General features: G+C 46.8%; 2 protein-coding genes across 8 annotated transcripts in view; both read right to left on the bottom strand.

Annotated features, from left to right (window-relative positions):
• The window catches only part of LOC309393646 (cytochrome P450 2J6-like), a 64,723-nt gene extending 55,006 nt beyond the window's left edge, over nucleotides 1–9,717 (bottom strand). For both annotated transcript variants that reach the window (XR_014175624.1, XM_081956095.1), the window contains exons 1-2: nucleotides 9,504–9,717; nucleotides 960–1,122 (exon numbers count right to left, since the gene is read on the bottom strand). Coding sequence is in view for 1 of the 2 variants with exons in the window: in XM_081956095.1 (XP_081812221.1) it covers nucleotides 960–1,122; nucleotides 9,504–9,668 (328 nt within the window). In the remaining variant the exon portion in view is untranslated. The remainder of the gene's footprint in view (nucleotides 1–959; nucleotides 1,123–9,503) is intronic.
• A 5,967-nt stretch (nucleotides 9,718–15,684) lies between these two features.
• The window catches only part of LOC309393643 (cytochrome P450 2J5-like), a 31,556-nt gene continuing 25,720 nt past the window's right edge, over nucleotides 15,685–21,520 (bottom strand). For all 6 annotated transcript variants that reach the window (XM_081956088.1, XM_081956089.1, XM_081956090.1 and 3 more), the window contains 4 exons: nucleotides 20,512–20,653; nucleotides 19,649–19,836; nucleotides 18,177–18,318; nucleotides 15,685–15,962 (listed from right to left, as the gene is read on the bottom strand). In XM_081956088.1, coding sequence (XP_081812214.1) covers nucleotides 15,772–15,962; nucleotides 18,177–18,318; nucleotides 19,649–19,836; nucleotides 20,512–20,653 — 663 coding nt within the window. In that variant the 3' untranslated portion in view covers nucleotides 15,685–15,771. The remainder of the gene's footprint in view (nucleotides 15,963–18,176; nucleotides 18,319–19,648; nucleotides 19,837–20,511; nucleotides 20,654–21,520) is intronic.

The following is a 21,520-nucleotide window of genomic DNA, read 5'->3' as shown; positions in this document are numbered from 1 at the left end:
CATAATTTACATTCAAAACAAATATTAAAAGGAGGGGGAAGCCCCTAGAAAGTTTGAACCAGCTCCAGATGCTGCTATTTACATACACTACATAATTTACATTCAAAACAAATATTAAAAGGAGGGGGAAGCCCCTAGAAAGTTTGAACCAGCTCCAGATGCTGCTATTTACATACACTACATAATTTACATTCAAAACAAATATTAAAAGGAGGGGGAAGCCCCTAGAAAGTTTGAACCTTGAGGTAGACTCAAAGCAGTGGTGGGATTCAACATTTTTTACTACTGGTTCTGTGGGCGTGGCATGGTGGGCGTGGCATAGCAAGGCTTTGTGGGCGTGGAATGGTGAGTGTGGCATGGGAAGGATATTGTAAAATCTCCATTCCCTCCCTACTCCAAGGGAAGGTTACTGCAAAATCCCCATTTCCTCCCAATCAGCTGGGACTCGGGAGGCAGAGAATAGATAGGGTCGGGGCCAGGCAGAGGTAGTATTTACCGGTTCTCCGAACTACTCAAAATTTCTGCTACCAGTTCTCCGATCAGAACCTGCTGACTACCACCTCTGACTCAAAGCCCCGGAAATGTCTCTGTATATACTGTAGGGTTTAAGGCATCTGTTTGTCACCATTCTTGGGCTTCCTGGGATGATGAAAAGAGATGGATTGGTATATCATTCTATTAACTCCCTAACACTTATTCAATAATATCCTATTAGGCATTCCACTTTGGTTTAAGCCTGTTGCCTATTGACACCTGACTGGTCACCGAGGTCTCAACATAGATTAGAGCTAAGTGTCAGGGGGAAATTGTTGCTCAAATTCTTATTCTTATTTCATCTTTCTGATGCCACTGTTTCCATAGCTTCTTTATAACATTTTACTTTCATAGAATTCTACTGGCAAAGCCTTCTTCACATGCTCTTCAGTGAGCTGATTCTACAGGAAATTCATTAAACTCACCTTTCCTTTTGCCAAGTTTTTCAAAAAAAGGACTTGTCGGCCGTCCACTCATGTCTTCTGGGTGGGCTGTCAGACCTTCCTTCACTGCCTCAAATCCGTTGAGTATAATTATTGGTAACTGTCCCAACCACAAGGTGAAGACGTTCCCATGACTCTTTGCTAGCTGCAGATACATGGAGAGTAAAAATAAATTTAAGACCAGTTCAGATGAAGCCATTGCTAATACGTAAGCACTATTCACCCTTCAGAAATCATTTGGAATCATTTGCATTTTACACAAAAACTTTTCTTAAAGCAAGCATGCCATCAGGAAGACTATAGTGTTATCTAAATTATTTTTAGCCTATAATGAGATTAGAAGTGTAATACTAAGAGATATTTGAAGTCTCAAAGAAAACAGCAGTACTTAAAGCTACAGTACTACTATCCTGGTTTATATATTGCTAACCCAACTGTTAGCTTACATTCCTAACAAATACAACCTATGATTGGCCCTGCCGAATCAGAACATTTCAGCTGGTCATGTAACAACAGTTCTATTCATTTTACATCATCATACAGTGTTGTGGCTCAGCAGGTGCCGTTGCCGCTGCCACCAGACTCCGAGAGTGAGGGTCCCTACGAGTCAGCTCCAGAGGAGATGGGCGACCCTGGACAGGGTTCGGACACTGAGCAGGGATCCGAGAGTCTGGTCGGCCACCAGGAGGTGCCTGAGGCATGGAGCAGCGGTGAGAGCCAGAGGAGGGGGGCTCCCGATGCCATGCCTTGGAGCAGCGGGGAAGAGTCACGAGACAGTGAGTCAGAACTCAGCAGGGAGTTTCTGGACGCCCGTTACCGTCGTGCCCATAGACGCAAGGAGCGTGGGCGTAATTATAGGTGGTAAAGAGCTCTCAGCTGCTGTTTGGGAGGCTCCCTTTCCAGGTTATAAAAGGGTTGACTGTGCATACGCCCTTTGCAGCAGTCAACAGAAGACTTATGCCAGAAGTTCTAGTCTGGAATTCTAGCAAGCTGGATAGCTGCTTTTGTGTTGTGTTCTTGTGAGTTTTGTCTTGGTGGCTTGCTGCCACGGAACCTCTTGTCTGTTTGTGCAATAAACCTTGTTCCCTTGTACTGTTCCGGAGTGTGTGTTCTGTGTGGGCAACGGAGGAAGGGGGGTCAGAACAGTTTGACTGCTGCCCCCAACGAACCTCCATTCAGCAATAATGGAGCAACTCCAGGCGGAGAATGCCCTCTTCGCACAGCAACTTGCCTTGTTAACAGCGCAAGTTGCACAGCTGTCTGCTCCTGTCAACCCCCCACCTCCCCAGCAGCAATGGAGGAAATGCCCAGTGGCCATGCCGGATAGGTTTGATGGCAGTCCAAAACTTTTCTCGGCGTTCCTGGGCGAATGCCGGTTGTTTATCGGCTTGAGAGCGGAGGACTTTCCCACCGACCAGACAAAGGTGGGATTTATTATTAGCTTGCTCTCAGGCACAGCAGCAAGGTGGGCTACTCCTTTGCTGTCTCAGCCGAGCCCCTTGCTGAATGACTTTCAGGGCTTTTGCACTCATCTTCGGCTGATGTTTGAGGATCCCATCAAGGGGGAAACAGCCTCCAGACTCCTGAAAGAGTTGTACCAAGGGCGTGGTTCTTTACTGGATTACGTCAGCGACTTCCGGTTGCTCAGTCAGGACTCTGAGTGGAATGAGCCAGCCCTTATGGATGCTTTTCAGGACGGCTTGTCAGATACTCTGCAGGACGAACTGGTGAGAGTGGACAGGCCTCCAACGTTTGACGCGTTGATTCATTTATGCCTCCGGATTGACGGCCGGCTGCAGAGGCGGAGGCCTCGCCGAGCGTCCCGGGAGGTTACAAGAGTGCCAGTTCCACAGGAGACTCCTGTCACACGGGAGGAGCCCATGGAGTTGGGTGCAGCTAGACCCCGCTTGTCACGCACGGAGATGGATAGGCAGCGTGCAGGGGGGTTGTGTTTTTACTGTGGGGATCTGGGACATCTGGCTATGGTTTGCCCCAAGAAGGGAGGTAGAGGGGCTGCACGGTCTACGGCCTCCCCTCAACGATGAACCTCCGTATCAGGAAATGGGGGAAGCCCGATCTGAGGAAGACTTCGGGTCGGGCACAGGCCGGAAGAGAGGCGGAGGGGCCTCCACGGCATATGATTTTAGCAGCGCACATTCTCTTGTCGGGTAGTCCGCAGGGCATTCCAGCCCATGCCTTGGTCGATTCCGGGGCTACCACAAACTTTATGGATGCAGCATTTGCTACAAAATACCACGTCCCTCTGTGTCCGGTAGACCCTCCGATGCGAGTGGAGACCATTGACGGTCGGGTGCTTCTGTCTGGGCCCATCAAGAACACCACGCAGCCTTTGTGCCTGATCCTTGGGGAGCATGAGGAGGCCATTCAATTTTACGTGGCTTCGGGTTTGCATTTCCCCATGGTGTTGGGCTTGGCTTGGCTGCGGGCGCATGACCCTCAGATCTACTGGTCGCAGAATCGGATCTCGTTCCCGTCCTTGCAATGCATCGACCACACCCGTCATGTTTGTGCGGCTCAGGTGCCCAGTTCGGCCAAGGTGACAGTGCCGCCGGATTTAGTGGAGTTCGCGGATGTTTTTAGCGAACAGGAGGCGGATCAATTGCCACCGCACCAGCCTTACGACTATCCCATTGACCTGGTACCTGATGTGAAACTCCCGACGGGCCGGTTATACTCCATGTCTGAACCGGAGTTGGCCGCATTGCGGGACTTTATTGACAAGAACCTCGCCCGGGGGTTCATCCGGGCTTTGTCTTCGCCTTTGTCTGCCCTGGTTTTGTTCGTCAAAAAGAAGACCGGGGATCTAAGACTTTGTTGCGATTACCGGCGCTTGAATGCCATCACGATACGCAACCGTTACCCGTTGCCTCTGATTCCTGAGTTGTTGGAGCGGCTCCAGGAGGCAGCGGTGTTCACAAAACTGGACTTACGTGGGGCTTACAATCTGGTCCGAGTCAGGGCGGGGGATGAATGGAAGACAGCCTTTGGCACCCGATACTGACATTTCGAGTATACGGCCATGCCATTCGGGTTGACCAATGCCCCGGCTGTCTTCCAAAATTTTATGAATGATATCTTTCGGGACCTTTTGGATCAGTTTGTCGTCATTTACCTGGACAACATCTTGATCTACTCCACGTCTCGGAAGGATCATCTACATCACCTACATCAGGTCTTGCAGCGACTTCGAGAGCATCGCCTATTTGCCAAGCTGGAAAAGTGTCAGTTCTGGCAGACCACCATAGAGTTCCTGGGGCACCGTATATCCCCTGAAGGAATTGAGATGGAGCCAGGCAAGGTGGAGGCGTTACGTAGTTGGCAATCTCCTTGACGGATGAAAGACGTTCAAAGACTCCTCGGGTTTGCCAACTATTACCGGTCCTTCATCCCCAGCTTTGCTTTCTTGACCGCGCCCCTCACACGGCTCCTGCAAAAGAAAGTGCCGTTTCACTGGGGGCACACGGAACAACAGGCGTTCGTGGCCTTGAAGCGCACTTTTACGAGGGAGCTGATCTTGAAACACCCTGATCCCCATCGCCCCTTTGTAGTCGAGGTGGATGCGTCTGACATCGCGGTGGGGGCGGTGTTATTGTAGGCTCACGCCCCTGATGGTACCCTTTTCCCTTGCGCTTATTACTCTCGGAAACTCAATCCTTCCGAGCGCAATTATACCATCTGGGAGAAGGAGTTGCTGGCTATCAAGGCGGCTTTCGAGGCCTGGCGACATCACCTGGAGGGGGCCAGGCATCAGGTCGAAGTCCGGACGGACCATCGGAATTTGGAGTTTTTGACAACAGCGCGTAAGCTGAATCAAAGCCAGATCCGGTGGTCTCTATTTTTTGCCCGGTTCCATTTCAAGGTCACGTATATCCCCAGTGCCTTGAACCAAAGGGCGGATGCCCTGTCTAGAAAGCCGGAGTACTCAGACCCTGCAGATTCACTTCCCCCCCGGACAGTCCTACCCTTCGAGTCCTTCACTGCACTCCAGGAACCCGTGGATTTACGGTCTTTGATACGGGAGGCGCAGCGGAATGACGAGTGGGTGGAACAACGGCAGGCAGAGGTAGGGCCGACATCCCCGTGGACCTTTGACAAGGACCTTTTGAGGTATCAGGATCGGCTCTACGTGCCTGCAGGACCGCTCCGTGGATTGGTTCTCTCCCATCAGCAGGACATTTTGGCCTGTTCAAAATCTTGCACCTGGTTTCCCGTACTTTTTGGTGGCCTCGCCTGCGACACGACGTGCAGACGTACGTCACATCGTGTGTGCAGTGTCGACAGGCCAAATCAGCAACGGGAGCTCCTCCAGGCTTGCTACAGCCATTGCCGACCCCGGACAGACCCTGGGGAGCTGTGTCCATGGACTTCTTGACGGAACTGCCTCCATCGTCCGGTTTCACTATGGTCCTGGTGGTGGTGGACATGCTCACCAAGATGGCGCATTTCATCCCCTGCCGGAGATTGCCGACAGCCCGCGCCACCGCCCGCATGTTCATCCAGCACGTGTTCCGGCTGCACGGCCTACCTGACCGGGTCGTCTCCGATCGTGGTACACAATTTACGGCCCAGTTCTGGAAAGGGCTGATGGCTGCTCTTAACGTCCAAGTGTGTTTATCCTTGGCGCACCATCCCGAAACCGATGGGGGGACGGAGAAGGTGATTGGGATTCTGGAACAATATCTGCGCTGCTTCGTGAACCAGCAGCAGAACAATTGGGCGGAGTACCTAGCCGTGGCGGAGTTTCCGTTTAACAACTCGCAGCATACCTCCACATGGACGACGCCTTTCATGGCGAACGTTGGGTACCACCCTCGTTTTTTCCCTCTCACCCCCGTGGACTCTCCGGTCCCCGCAGCGCAGGATTTCCTCTCTGAGCTTCAGGCGGTTCACCAGATGGTGCGCCGCTATTTGAATCAGGCGAAGGAGGATTACAAGCGGGTGGCGGACAGGTCTCGCTGTGCGGTGCCGGAATTGGCTGTGGGGGATCGCGTGTGGCTGTCCACGCGGCATCTTCCATCCCACCGGCCTACGAGGAAGTTAGACTACCGGTATCTTGGGCCGTTCCCTGTTGAGGCCGTTATCAACCCGGTGACTTATCGCCTGACCCTCCCGCACTCGATGCGAGTACACCCGGTGTTCCATCGCTCGCTCCTGATCCCTGAGCGGTCGGATTGTCCTCGACGTCCCTCTTCGCCCCTGCCGTCGTCGCGTGAGGTGCACGCACAACCATCGCACAGAGTGACCCGGATCCGTGACTCGAGATGGCTCAATGGTCGGTTCCAGTATTTGGTCGACTGGGCGAACGAGGACTCGGACAGGGGGACCTGGACCAATGCGACGGCTGTGCATGCTCCAGCTTTGGTGCGGGCCTATCATGTACAATTTCCCTCCCGACCGCATCCCGAGCGTCAGGCCCGGGGGAAGGGCCCTGCGGTGAGGGATAGTGTTGTGGCCCAGCAGGTGCCGCTGCCACCAGACTCCGAGAGTGAGGGTCCCTACGAGTCAGCTCCAGAGGAGATGGGCGACCCTGGACAGGGTTCGGACACTGAGCAGGGATCCGAGAGTCTGGTCGGCCACCAGGAGGCGCCTGAGGCATGGAGCAGCGGTGAGAGCCAGAGGAGGGGGGCTCCCGATGCCATGCCTTGGAGCAGCGGGGAAGAGTCACGAGACAGTGAGTCAGAACTCAGCAGGGAGTTTCTGGACGCCCGTTACCGTCGTGCCCATAGACGCAAGGAGCGTGGGCGTAATTATAGGTGGTAAAGAGCTCTCAGCTGCTGTTTGGGAGGCTCCCTTTCCAGGTTATAAAAGGGTTGACTGTGCATACGCCCTTTGCAGCAGTCAACAGAAGACTTATGCCAGAAGTTCTAGTCTGGAATTCTAGCAAGCTGGATAGCTGCTTTTGTGTTGTGTTCTTGTGAGTTTTGTCTTGGTGGCTTGCTGCCACGGAACCTTCTGTTGGTTTGTGTAATAAACCTTGTTCCCTGGTACTGTTCCGGAGTGTGTGTTCTGTGTGGGCAACGGAGGAAGGGGGCTCAGAACAATACACTATTATGGATCTCACCTAGATCTCACCTAAGTTTGTCTTTAACAGAATTGAAAGGGATCTTGAAGGTCTTCCAACCCCCTGCTCAAGCAGGAAACCCTGTACCATTTTCAAATAAATGGTTGTGCAATCACTTCTTAAAAAGTTCCAGTGTTGGAGCATTCACACCTTCTAGAGATAAGTTGTTCCACTGCTCAGTTGTTCTAACTGTCAGGAAATCTGAGTGCTCAATAGTTCAATGTTTTCAGACAAAAATTATCTTTAAAGGAGAATATGTGTAGCTCAGGATTGAAATGAGGCGTCCTTGGTGCTCCCTGAGCCTGCTTACTGGTATTTTCTTGCAAATTTTCATTACCCAAACTAGGTGACATTATCAGTACTAGTAAGGAGTGGGCTTTGCTCTCAAAACCCATTTCTTACTAGCACTGATGATGTTCCCTAGTTGGATAATGAAACATCTGCAAAAAAACAAACAAGCTCAGAGAGCACCAAGGACTCCTCAAAAATTACCTTTTTGTAGAACACTGTTTCTCAATCTCAGGAACTTTAGCATATGTGAAATTTCATCTCCTAGAATTCCCTAACCAGCATGGAAGTTAAAGCCCACACATCTTAACATTGTTGAGGTTCCCCCCTTCCCCTCGCACATATGTGCTAGTCGTTCCCGACTCTAGGGGGCGGTGTTCATTATCCGTTTCAAAGCCAGCGCTGTCCAAAGATGTCTCCGTGGTCATGTGGCTGGCACGACTAAATGCCGAAGCAAACGGAACACTGTTAACTCTCCACCAAAGGTGGTTTTTATTTTTCTACTTGCATTTTTACATGCTTTTGAACTGCTAGGTTGGCAGAAGCTGGGACAAGTAACGGGAGCTCACTCTGTTATATGGCGCTAGGGATTTGAACCGCCAAACTGCTCATCCTACTGATCAACAAGCTCAGCGACTTAGCCACGGAGCCACCACGTCACTACATGAGGTTGAGAATCACCATTGGAGAAAACTGGAATTGACTGACATTTGTGAATCCTTGAATGATAAGAAATGAGAGGTTGCTTTCTCAACCTTTTCCAAGGGGGTAAGGCTGCTAAAAAGTTTCTCAAGGGAAAAATTTATGCTGAAAACGGTATGATGGCTTTATCCTACTGCTTCCAACATAAGATAAGACAAGCATAGAATGCTTCCAATGAGTCCGTACAAGATTTCTAAAAGTACCTGAATTATTTTCAACTAGACAAGCCTTCAACATGCTTTAGCAACAGGTTTCATCTAGTCTAATCATTAAGACAACTTTTTTTTATCTATAGAGAACAACACAATCTTCTCTGAGGCCCCTCCTTGTGATTCTTGCCAATAGTAAGAACTATTTCATTAATTATGGTACAGGTTAGTTCAACAGTATTTTTAAAAGGTCTGCAAGAAATATTATGAAAATCTTATGCCAGAACTAGAGTAAACAGGATTTCTTGGAAGAAATCCTCCCTTTATGTACATAACCAATTGTGGCTTGGAAATGCTTGGGAGCAGCCTTTCCTTGGAAGGACAGTTTAAGGTTCTCTCAGTCATATCCAGGAATGAGATGAATAAGAACAAGAGCAGAAAAAAAAGATGGGACCAGTGTGGGTTTGTGGCATGAACTGCTTGCAAAGGTGGAAAGACCCTTTCACCTTATATTTCCATAATTTGTTTAGTTGAAAGGTAAGAAAACTGCTGCCAGGTGTGCCTTGCAAAGGCTGCTGACGAGATGGATGGAGCAGCAAGTTGGGCTTGGTACAGCTTCAGCTTAAATATCTTCCTTATTTCAGAAAGAAGGAAGATGAAGGCAACTGAGCAGAGCATAAAGATAAAGGTTCCCCTCGCACATATGTGCTAGTCGTTCCCGACTCTAGGGGGCAGTTCTAGTCTCTGTTTCAAAGCTGAAGACCCAGCACCATCCAAAGGTGTCTCCGTGGTCATGTGGCCGGCATGACTAAATACTGAAGGTGCACGGAACACTGTTATCTTCCCACCAAAGGTGGTTCCTATATTTTCTATTTGCATTTCTACATGCTTTCGAACTGCTAGGTTGGCAGAAGCTGGGACAAGTAACGGGAGCTCACTCCGTTATGCAGCACTAGGGATTCGAACTGCCGACCTTTCTGATCAACAAGCTCAGCGTCTTAGCCACTGAGCCACCTAGGGAGCAGAGCATAGGGCCTCATTTTAAGCATCAGACATCCAGAAGAAATTATCACCTTCCAGACCCTCAGCCAGAGAGATTGCTGGGTCCTGTCCTATACCTTCCCACCCATCATCTCTTCCCTCTTCCCTCCCTTCTTCATGGATGAGCAGATACTTAACTCTTTTTCTGACGGAAGCATCCCAACATCCCCTCAATTCTCCAGATCACCCTTAATAATAGCCTCACTTTAATTCTAAGGGGTATTTCAGCTGTTCTAAGCCAAGTTGAAGAGAGTTTATAAATACCGTGATAAGATTCTCATAAGAAAAGTCAAATCTCATCTGCCACAGTGTTCCAATAACTGGGAAAGGCATCGGTCCAGGAGGAAGCTTTCGCGCCATCCATAGTATTTTCAGGTACTGTGCAATCACAAGCACAACAATGAAAGCAATTAGAAGACAAGGCAACATCTTTGCATGTTTTCTCCTTTTTCCTTCCACGTATCTTTCCAGACTTCACCCCCAGTGAATACCTCCTCCTGTTCTGCTCAATCTTGTCACAAGTCAAGTGATTTTGCTGATGCTGCTTAACCAGTTTAAGACCCTCCTCTCCATACAGGCATATTTTAATCTAAAACTATTGGAACTTTGTCAGATTCTGAGTACACCCCCCTCTCTTCTTATTAGAAAATCAAAGTTGCCTCAAGCCTTGGCAGTTCCACCAACTATGAGTAGATGATGGTGACGACATATGTTCAAGTGGAACATGTTTCATCAAATATGTTAGGAATATATTAGCCCCAAATCCAGTGCATCAATGCTATACTCTGATATTTGCATGAGCCGTGTTGGTGATTGGCACCTGGCAATTGCCTGAACAAATTCCTGCACTTTTCTTGGCAAATTTTTGGGAAGTGGTTTACCATTGCTTCCTTCTGAGAGGGAAGGACTCAACCAAGCTCCTTCATGACTAGGGAGGAACTGGAATTCATAGTGTCCGTTTCTAGCCTGATGCCTTAACCACTAAACCAAACCAAACTGGCACTCTATATTATGACTACTTGCTATAACACAAGGTAGCCCTTGTTTACCAAGTGTCTCTGAAAGTGGTCATTCAGGTACAACCGTGAAAAGTAACTGCAATCAATCAATGACCACATTTACAATCTCAGGGGTTCAACAAGAGCATCAACAGAGGGACAGAATCAAGATCACGTGAAGTGTTAATACCACTTTATAAGGCCTTGGGAAGGCCACACTTGGAATACGGCATTCAGTTTTGGTCGCCACGATGTAGAAAAGATGTGGAGACTCTAGAAAGAGTGCAGAGAAGAGCAAGAAAGAGGATTAGGGGACCGGAGGCTGAAACATATGAAGAACGGTTGCAGGAACTGGGTATGTTTAGCTTAAGAGAAAGAAGGACTAGGAGAGACATGATAGCAGTCTTCCAATATCTCAGGGGTTGCCACAAAGAAGAGGGAGTCAAACTATTCTCCAAGGCACCTGAGGGTAGAACAAGAAGCAATGGGTGGAAACTAATCAAGGAGAGAAGCAACTTAGAACTAAGGATAAATGTTCTGACAGTTAGAACAATTAATAAGTGGAACAACTTGCCTCCAGAAGTTGTGAACTTTTTATTTGATTTCTAGTGAATCCTCCCAACACTGGGAGTTTTTAAGAAGAGATTATAGACATACCCAGTTCCTGCAACCGTTCTTCATATGTTTTAGCCTCCAGTCCCTAATCATCTTTGTTGCTCTTCTCTGCACTCTTTCTAGAGTCTCCACATCTTTTCTACATTGTGGTGACCAAAACTGAATGCAGTATTCCAAGTGTGGCCTTACCAAGGCCTTATAAAGTGGCATTAACACTTCATGTGATCTTGATTCCATCCCTCTCTTGATGCAGCCTAGAACTCTGTTGTCTTTTTTGGCAACTGCTGCACACGGCTGGCTCCTATTTAAGTGGTTGTCCATTAGGATTTCAAGATCCCTCTCACAGTTCCTACTATTGAGCCAGGTATCCCATATACTGTACTTGTGCATTTTATTTTTCTTGCCTAAATGTAGAACCTTACTTTTTGCTTACCTATGCTTACCTGCACATGTGCAGGAACACTCTGCATGTGCAAATGAAGCTTCACTTGCTTGTGTGGCACAGTTACTAACCGGTTGAGAACCACTATCGGTTTGTGGTACAGAGCTGGGGCACCCCTGCTTCAAATAACCTGGTTGCAAGCCTTGTAGTATTTTAAAGATGATCACCAGCACCTTGAATAGGACCTGGAAGCAAATCAGCGGCTCCCACAGAAGAGAAGACACCTCTGCACATCTGGATCTGCATAAAGCCATATGGGCTGCTGCATTTTGAACCAATTGGGACTTCAAGAGACTTTTCAAGGGCATATATGTTTGTGTAGGGGGGCAATATATGTATAATGGTTATCTTTTGAGAGCTGAATGCAATGAAATTACGTAGTCTGCAGTACTGCAGTTTAACCACTGTGCCACCATGACAAAGTGACTAAATTAGTAGACCAGTGAAATGCTGTGGACATAGTATACTTAGACTTCAGCAAGGCATTCGACACCTACGTCTTGGTAAGCTAGAAAAATGTGGGGTATACAACATTGCCACCAGGTGGATTTGTAACTCGCATAAAATTGTATTCAAAGAGTAGTCTTTAATGATACTACATCTACATGGAGGGAAGTAAGCAGTGGGGTACCACAAGGTTCCATTTTAGACCGAGTATACTTCAATATCTTCATAAATGACTTAGATGAGGGAATAGAAGGGGAACTACTCAAATTTGCAGATGACACTAAGCTGACAGGAATAGCCAACTCCCCAGAAGACAAGCTCAGGATCCAAAAAGATCTTGATAGACTGGGACAATGGGCCCAATTCAACAAAATGAAATGCAATGTGGAGAAAAGTAAGGCTTTACACTTAGGCAGGAAAAACCAAAGGTACAAGTACAGTTTAGGTGAAACTTCGCTCAAAAACAATAAGTGTGAGTGGGACCTTGGAGTCCTAGTGGTCGATCACTTAAATATGAGCCAGCAGTGTGCGACAGCGCCCCAAAAAACTAATACAATCCTTGGTTGTATAAACAGAGGCATAGAATCAAAATCAGTTGGAGTATCAGTACTGCTTTATAAAGCCTTAGTAATGCCACACCTGGAATTCTGCATCCAATTTTGGTCACCACATTACAAAATAGATGTTGAGACTTTGGAAATAGTGCAGAGAAGAGCAACTAAGATTATTAAAGGTCTGGTGACTACTAAAACATGAAGAACGGTTGCAGGATTTGGGTTTGGCTAGACTAGAGAAAAAAAGGACTGGGGTGGGAGACACATGATAGCAATATTCCAGTATTTGAGGTGCTGCCACAAAGAGGAGGTCAATTTATTTTCCAAAGCACCAGAAACAATAGATGAAAACTAAGCAGCCTGAAATTAAGGAAAAACTTTCTAACAGTGAGGACAATTAATCAGTGGGACAGTTTGCCTTCAGAAGTTGTGAGTGCACCATCACTGGAGGTTTTTAAGAAAAGACTAGATAGGAGGTTGGACCAGAAGAACTTCCAAGTCCCTTCCAGTTCTATTCTGATTGATTGATTGATTGATTGATTGATTGATTGATTATGTCAAGGTTCGAAGAAACACACCCAACAAAAGAAAATTCCAAGGCTTGCTTTTCCTCAAAGTTCCATTTTATTAGAGGTGTCATGTTGGCACATCTGGGAAAACCCGAATATGAAAACTTCCAGGCTTTCCCACCCAGTTGAAAGTTCAAGACCCTGCCCCAACACACAAGTCTATCACATGGCCCAATCCTCCATTGCCATGAGGAAAGATTCATCCCATCCACACCCATCCAGGTGCAGGGACAAAAACAACCTTCACTTTCTGAGAAATAATGTTATTATGGCTACACATCACCCAACTCTTTATAATCCCTCCTCCCATTTCCCCATAGTAGAAAGTGTGGCAGGCCTGAAATCCAAAAAGGAAAAGATGGCTTCCAGGTCTGACAGGCAGCCTCCCTTCAGAAGACAAGTGTGTCCTGTAAAGAGAATAATGCAGCGGGTTAAGATTACCTAACTAACCACTTCTCCCACCCAGGGGCTTATCTGGAAATTTGTCATGAAACTGCTTATTTGTCAGCTTTCACATTCCAACTCTTTACCCACGTAGCTTCTGACAAAAAATACCCTTTCCAATGCACTAAATATTGTAACCGACCTCTATACAATCTAGAACCGTGATGGCGAACACGTGGCAAGCGTGTCACAGGTGACACGCGCCAGCCATCAGCTCCGTGTGCTTGCGCATGCCAGCCAGGTAATTTTTTGCCCTCCCCAGCTTCAGGAAAGCCTCAGGAGGCTGGGGAGGGTGAAAAACTGCCCCAACGGGCCAACCGGAAGTTTGTTTTTTGCCCTCCCAAGCCTCCAAAGGCTATTCTGAAGCCTGGGGAGGGTGAAAATGGCCTTCTCCAGCTCCCAGGAGCGGAAACAGATCATTTCCGAACTTCCAGTTGGCCCGTTGATCCGTTCTTCACCCTCCCCAGCCTCCGGAATCTTTCCTGAATCCTGGGGAGGGCGAAAAAAGACCCCAAAGGAGCAATCGGAAGTTCGGAAATGATCCGTTTCCAGCTTCCGGTGGGGCGGGGAGGATGTTTTTGCCCTCCCCAGGCTTCAGGAAAGCCTCCGGAGCCTGGGGAGGGGTCGCACATGCATGCACAGGTGGGCAGGGAGATTGAGTGGGCACACGCACGATAGCTGAACTGGACTCCTCAGTCAGAGATGATTTTCCGGGGTACACCATGCAGGGGGTAAATGTGCTTGACAAAGAATTTGCTAGCTTCTTCGCTGACGGCAACCCTGAGCAAGCAATGAATTGGGCTTGCTTGGAAAACAGGTCAATGACTCCTAATTACCATGTTGCCGCCGCTTTCTGGGAGCTCCACAATGAAATCCATTGTCATTTCTTCCCAGGGTCGGCTGGGGCCGGCCCCCTGTTGCAGTAGCCCCGGAGGTTTGCCTGGCCTCATTTTCATGGCTGCGCAAGTGGCACAGCTCTTTACATAGTCCTCCACTTCTGCCCACACCTTAGGCCACCAGAATTGCCGCCTGGTGAGGTGTAGAGTTTATAGGAATCCAAAGTGACCGCCTACTTCGCATCATGGCTGCGCTGTGGCACTTCTAGCCTTAAGCTGGCAGGGATGTATATTTTGGATCCTTTCCAGGCAAGTCCACCTCTCATTGTCAAGATGTCTTTGTTGTCAGTGAGCCAGGAGTCAGTTGGCAGCACTGCTTTCAGTGTGGCGGTCAATTTGTCCTGGCTGGGATCAGTCAGCCGCTTGGTTTGGCCTCTGGTGGTGACTTGTGCTGCTAGTTATTTAGGGGGAATGATGGCATGAACCACCTCTTCCCTTCGGCTGTCAAACTGCAGCTTTCTTGACAAGGCATCTGCTAGCAGGTCCTTCCCTGCTGGGATGTACTTCAGTTTGAATTTAAATCTCCTGAAGTATAGCACCTAGCGGACTTGTTTTGGAGACAGTTTCCTGGGGGTCTTCAGGGCTTTGAGGTTTTTCTAATCAATCCAGACCTCGAAAAGCACTTTTCCCCCCTCTAGGAAGTGTCTCCATGAGAGTAGGGCCCAGCAGACTGCATCGGCTTCTTTCTCCCAAATAGCCCACCGTCTTTCGGTGTCAGTGAGCTTTTTGGAGACATAAGCACAAGGCAGGAGTTGTCCTTTTAAGTTTCTTTGCAAAAGCACTGCTGCTATGGCCACGTCACTGGCATATGCCTGTATTATAAATTGCTGCTCTGGATTTGGGTGCTGCAAAATGGGCTCTTGGGCAAAGAGCCGTTTCACCTTCTCAAAGGCTTTTTGGCAGTCCATTGTCCACACAGTTTTTAACAGTTCAGTCAGGGGCAGGGCGACTTCCGCAAAAGCCGGGATGAATTGCCACTAAAAGTTAGTGAACTCCAGGAAACTCTATAGCTGCCTGCGGGTAAGTGGAGGATGTCATGTTGGCACATCTGGGAAAACCCGAATCTGAAAGCTTCCAGGGACGCTGATCGGTGGGACCCCCACCATGCTAATCGCAGAGCTCGTGAGGCTGCAGATAGGGTGTCACTGGGAGCTCCTCAGATTCATTGTAGCGCCAAAAATGAATGAATCAATTATCTTGGGGCTTGCAGGGCTACACAAGTGGGGACCCACTATAAAGTGGGAGAATGGCTACTGAAAGTTAACCATTGGTGTTGGGCCACTACCTCCAGTGAGGTACCAAAGGAATACCGATCTTAACTTTCCGAGAAATAATGTTATTATGGCTACAAATTACCCCACTCTGTATAATCCCCCCTCCCATTTTCCCACAGTAGAAAGTGTGGCAGGACTGAAATCCAAAAGGAAAAAAATGGCTTCCAGGTCTGACAGAGTAGTCAGCAAGGTAAGAAAAGACAATCTTCAACGGGGTAGATTTACTAACTATTGAACAAGAGACAAATCATAATACGGCTTTTAACAAGGACGTCCCTCCTTATTTGTCCATGTTATGGTGTCTTGGCACGAGAAATAGCACAAATCTTGTAAAGAGAGGGATGCAAAGTCAATCCTAGCGTGCATTCTTGACTCAGCTTTTCCACTCCTTCTGGTGGCTCCAATCTAAATGTCCTCAACACTCTGGTAAAGATGTTGAAGAACACAATGTTTGCAAGGAGTTCTCCCAAGCAGGCTCGAGCTCCTACACAAAAAGTAAAGGAAAAGCAGGAAATCAACACAAATCCATTTGTATTGGGATTATTCATAAACCATTTGATCTAGTTTGCAATAACCCTACAAAAGCAATTTGAGCTGGTGGTGAAGTGCTAGAGAAATATCCCAAGTTCTCCAAAAGGCTACGGTTGGTTACAGTTCAATGCAGTCTGTATTCCTAGTTTATCTCGTTCTACGAACCTAGCCAGTAGGGTAAGGAATGCTTTAAAATAGAGTTATCAAGTGACTCTAGAAAATGGGATAATTTAATAACTGCTGAACATAACACGTTAATGCAGTAAAAATATGGAGGGCTAGCTTAACTAGATCAACTGCTTTGACAATTTCATTTCTACTAAATATAAAACTTTTCATGCCCCATTTACACCACAGAGGATAATGGGATGTTTTTCAGCCATCATCCTTTGCCTTCTTCCTCTCTCCCTTTGCCTTTCTTCCCTCTTTCTCTTTTTACTCCCCTGAACCTCCCAAGAGTTGTGAGCATACATGCAGATGATCTTGGATATCTGCCCATGGATCACTTTATCTTTTCCTTGGAGTTCCAAAATATTGCTAGCTCATAGGACAGTAGCATTATTCCAACTTTTTATAACAATGTAAATGGACAGGCCAGAAATGGCAGAGGGATGCATGAATTCCCTTAAAATGCCATCGTAAAGGATTCTTTGGCCGACATCTTTGCCAATTGCCATCCTCAGAGGCTGCCATTCTGCTCTTCAGTTCACGATAGAGACTCGGGGATAGACCTGTTCAGGAACTCCATATTTCACTGGTTTCTTCTTGTCACTTTTCCTATAATGCAACCCAGTACCTCGAGCCATTGCTGCTGTCATCCCACACTAGCAGGAGCTGATATGCTATGGGGAGGTTGAGTTTGCATGGTGGAGTTTACATTCCTTCCAATTGCAGTGAAGGTTACCTAGGAGGGTCCTCCTTCCTGATTAACTTTCTTTTCCTTCTCTTATTTTCTCAAGTTGGAGCAAATTATTCTTTAAAAATACAGAGAAGGAAACCATATCTGGGCCACTGTGAAAAGCTTCACAGGAATCCTATTCACCTCCCCTATTTCTGATCATTCTTTAGAGCCCTTTGCAAGAAACCAAAAGCCATAAAAAAGAACTGCCTACAAGGAACCCATCTCTACGGGACTGTCTAGAACAGTGATGGCGAACCTTTTCGGCTGTCAATGCCTAAAGCGTTTCCATGACTACTATCAACTTGAGAAGGGGCGGGGGGAATGCCATGCATACTTTTGGCCAGAGTAAAAGTCTCATAGTGCTGTACTGGGATGTGAATGCGCATGTCCAGAACCCTGCCATAACGTCCTTTTGGAGAATGTGATTGATGACCTCAGCCAGAGCGGAGGGAGCCCATTGGTAAAGTTCAGACGCCATTAAGTGGGATTTAGTTTCAGCTACACAGAAGTCCGTGCCAAGATGTTAGTCCTAATAAATGAATGGGTGTTTTTTTAACCTTGTCTCGGGGCTCGTAAATTAATTAGGGCAACTCTTGGAAACTTCACAGACGCACTGAGTGCTCAAACAGGAACGCATGTGCCAGAGGGTCAGAAACCGGAAGACCAGCTGGCTGGCGGCGAACTTATGGCACATGTGCCAGAGGTGGCGCACACAGAGCCCACTCTGTGGGCACGGGTGCTGTCGCTAGCTGCTCTTCTGGTTTCTTCAGGTTTCTAGTGCTTCTGCGCACGCATGCATACTGCTTAGCCTTGTCTTCATGCACACCGGAGTGCTGGAAACATGAAGAAGCCAGAAGAGCAGCTGGCAACAGCGCACAGGGCCACAGAGAAGGCTCTGCGTGTCACCTCTGGCGCACGTGTCATAGGTTCGTCATCACAGGTCTAGAAAGTCCATCTTGATGTCAGGAGAAATAAGATTCCAGTAACCTCATGAACAGCAGTTCCCGCAAGAGTAAGATTGGCTGGAGTTAATTTAACTGACTGCATTACTGAATCTGTACAGGGTAAATGTAATTTCATGAGGTTTAGTTCTCTGGATCAGTTAACTTTAATGTTTATCAATCTTTCCCTCCATTGATCCAGCTACATATTGTGGAAAGAAAATCCTTGCATTTTTACATTGCTCAAATGCCCAGATGTCACCAAGCATTTTTTCTCCCCCCCCCCTTCTAAAATAAGCATCATAACTGCCTTTCTACACATTACCTGCTCCAAATGGAAGATATGCTTCTTTTAACACAAAATTCCCTTCTTTGTCCAAAAAATGATTTGGGTTGAACTCTTCAGGGGTCTCCCAATGTTCATGATCAAAAAGAACAGAACGAATGTCTGGAATGATAACAGCTCCCTGGATAGAGGAAATAAACTAACTTAAGCATTGAGACAAACATGCTTTTTATTTCTTGGCTATTCCATTTCTCTTACCCAAATAATTCAAAAGTACACTAAGTATATTTAATTGCATTTAAACTATAACTACATTTAATTTAGAAAATACTAGCAGGTTTAGCAAATTTAACAAAGAAGTTGAGATGAAGGTTGGGACGAACAACAGGCTTGCTTGATTGCTTGATTCTGGAAATCCTTTCATTTTTTCCTGCACCATTTGAAGGGTGTTCACCCCAAAGTCCCCACAAACATTTCGCCGCGCACTTTGGAATGAACACCTTTCGAATGGGGCAGGAAAAATGAAAGGATTTCCAGGGGGGGGGGGAAATTGCAGACTACAGGATTCAGGTGACTCTGAGAGCACAGATTAATCTCCAAGTGGCCTCAACGACTCTTAAAAAGAGTGCTAAGAACCAGGTGACTGCAAGGAATACAAATCTTCCATTCTCCAACATTCAGTCAGAAAAGAAGTTTCTTGGATGAGAAGTGAAATGTTTTCAAGGAAAAAAAATCAAGAAAGTCTAGTTGCCTTCTGGAAAAGCACCTTTGGAACAGGTTTTCAACTGCACACTTTCTGTGTTCCCACACAGCATTATTTTGCATAGCTGTGTTTTACTGACTCAACCCTAATTCATACAATACCATACATTTACAAAACACAGAGTACAAGTCAAAAGTGTTCCTCCAGCTAGAAGGACCCCTTAAGCTGCAACCCCAGGACTACAGACTCCAGTTGTGACCCATCGGCTGCCAGCAGAACTAGCAGCAGAAGTCAGACAAGGAGATGGTTGAGAGAGAGTCTGGGCCAGTTTCGGAGCCTTTGGAAGGCTCTGATAAGGAAACAGCATCAGAGACAGAGGCAGAGCTGGGGCCCTGTGTCCTCCCCCAGGTGTAGAGCAGCTGTCTTTGGGGCCTGAGGTGAATGAGGGGGAGTAATGGGGCCTATCCCAGATTTTGTGTATGCATAGAGGGGAAAGGAGAGAAGAGCAAAGGAAAGCAATAAGCCGGCTCTCGGGGTTAAATGCTAGCCAGTCCCTCTCTGGCTGGGAAATAAATAGCAGAGATTTGGGAGTGCCCAGTTACTGCAGACAGCCATTCGTTTCCTAGTATACAGCAAGCAATTCGGATTTCTTGGCCAGAACCAGGTTTGTTGGAATTAATTACACTTGGTTTTTGTATATCCGCTTGAATGAAAAACTGTTCCTGCCCTGTTTTGAAAGGGGATTTGTTTTACTCGTGAGTAAGTAGCTTATTATTACTCGCGAAAGGTGGGTACCCATGTTCCATACCTTGGGAATGAGAAAACCTTTCAGATAGATGTCCTTCACACATTTTCTCATCAGCCCATAGAATAAGGCATATTTATTTCGCATGATTTCATGAATCACGGCATTGGTGTAAGGCAGTGCTTTCTTGTCTTTGTAAGAGATTGAGTGAGATGAACTGAAAACGTCTTCCAGCTCTTTGTGTACTTTATCTGAGAAGGAATGAAAATGGAAGGTTTATTTCAGATCCTGTGGTTTAGCTCTGAAATGAAATAAAGTGAACATTAAGAGATATTACACCTTCTGTCAAACAAAGTCACTTAACAACCTCAGTGATTTACTTAACAACTGTGGCAAGAAAGTCATAAAATGGGGGCAAAACTAACTTAACAAATGTTTCGCTGAACAACATAAATTCTGGGCTCAATTGTGGTCATAAGATGAGGACTATCTGTATTTGTAAACTTAGAACTCGTAGAAAACTAGTATAATTGGGTTCTTGATATTCCTTGAATTTGGCATTTTCCTTATAACTATTTCATTGCCTTGCTTGATAACATAATCAATTCATTAGTAGCACTTTATTAGTCTGATATATGGTGAGTTTATACATTTATAGCAGCTTCTCTTACCAGCTTTTGTGTTTGATGATTCAACAAAAGAAAAATAATCCTTTAAATAGATTTGTTAACTACATTATATTTTATTGTCACTATTCTATATAATCAGGGGTCCCTAAGTCCCGGTCCGTGGACTGGCACTGGGTGCAGGCAGAGGGCAAAACCACATCACCTCTGAGCCACAGAAAAAACTCTCTCCATGGAACTGGTGTCCTGGTGTCCAAAAGGTGGGTGGGGGGGGCACTGGTCTACATCACTTTGTCCCACCTTGGATATCCAGATGAGTTGCCATGAGAAGCAACGCCCATTGTAGAGAAGCTGAAGTTGTTTCTGTCCCAGCAATAAAGAAGTCAGCAATGCACTGAGTCATATTGTCTTCATCGTAAGTAGAATTGGGATCATCCTTGCTCTAGGATTGATAGTAAGAAAGATGAAATGGCATTGTTATTAATACTTTCCCTATCTAATGTTTCCCGATTCTACTCCATGGGCCATCTTGCCTGGGGAAAAGAGGACTTGAAAGCCATCCAAGTCAATAGCTATCATCACCAACTCTAATGGATCCCACCATTAGGATTCCACCATTATGTGCCTGTTCTAAATCTCATTTACATGAGTTTTATTTCAAGAACCCAGTTCCTAAAGTTTGAAGTGAGGCAAACTTTTTTCCTGTTTTCTTTGATGGGTATAGATCACGAACTCAATTGTAACATATTTAAGCTCAACGGTCTTCAACATTCAAGCTTCTACTTACCATTTTAGCCCTGCCAAGAGCAAGAGCACTTAGACTTATATACCACTTCACAGTGCTTTTACAGACCTCTCTAAGTGGTTTACAGAGTCAGCATATTGCCCCCAACAATCTGGGTCCTCATTTTACCCACCTCGGAAGGCTGAGTCAACCTTGAGCCTGGTGAGATTCGATCTGCCAAACTGCTGGCAGCTGGTGATCAGCAGAAGTAGCCTGCAGTACTGCACTCTAACCACTGCGCCACTGTGGCTCTTTACAGCCGCAGTATAAAGAGCCCTGTACAGTTCTACCTCACAGAGCTCCTGGCACACAGTCTAGCTCCTGCTGACCCAGCAGTTCAAAAACAGGCAACCGTGAGTAGATCAATAGGTACCACTTTGCTGGGCAACTCAATGGAGACATGAAATGAGCTTCGGACTGAGCATCCCCTGGGCAACAGTGATGTCACCGTTAATCCTTTCAACCCAGAAGCGCTTTGATGCGCCCAACACGACTAGTAATAGTATCCCAGAGGGAAAAGAAAAC

Source organism: Natrix helvetica, assembly GCF_964273705.1.
Source record: "Natrix helvetica genome assembly, chromosome: 5".
Taxonomy (NCBI): Eukaryota; Metazoa; Chordata; class Lepidosauria; order Squamata; family Natricidae; genus Natrix; species Natrix helvetica.
This window is presented reverse-complemented; position numbering and strand designations above follow the sequence as displayed.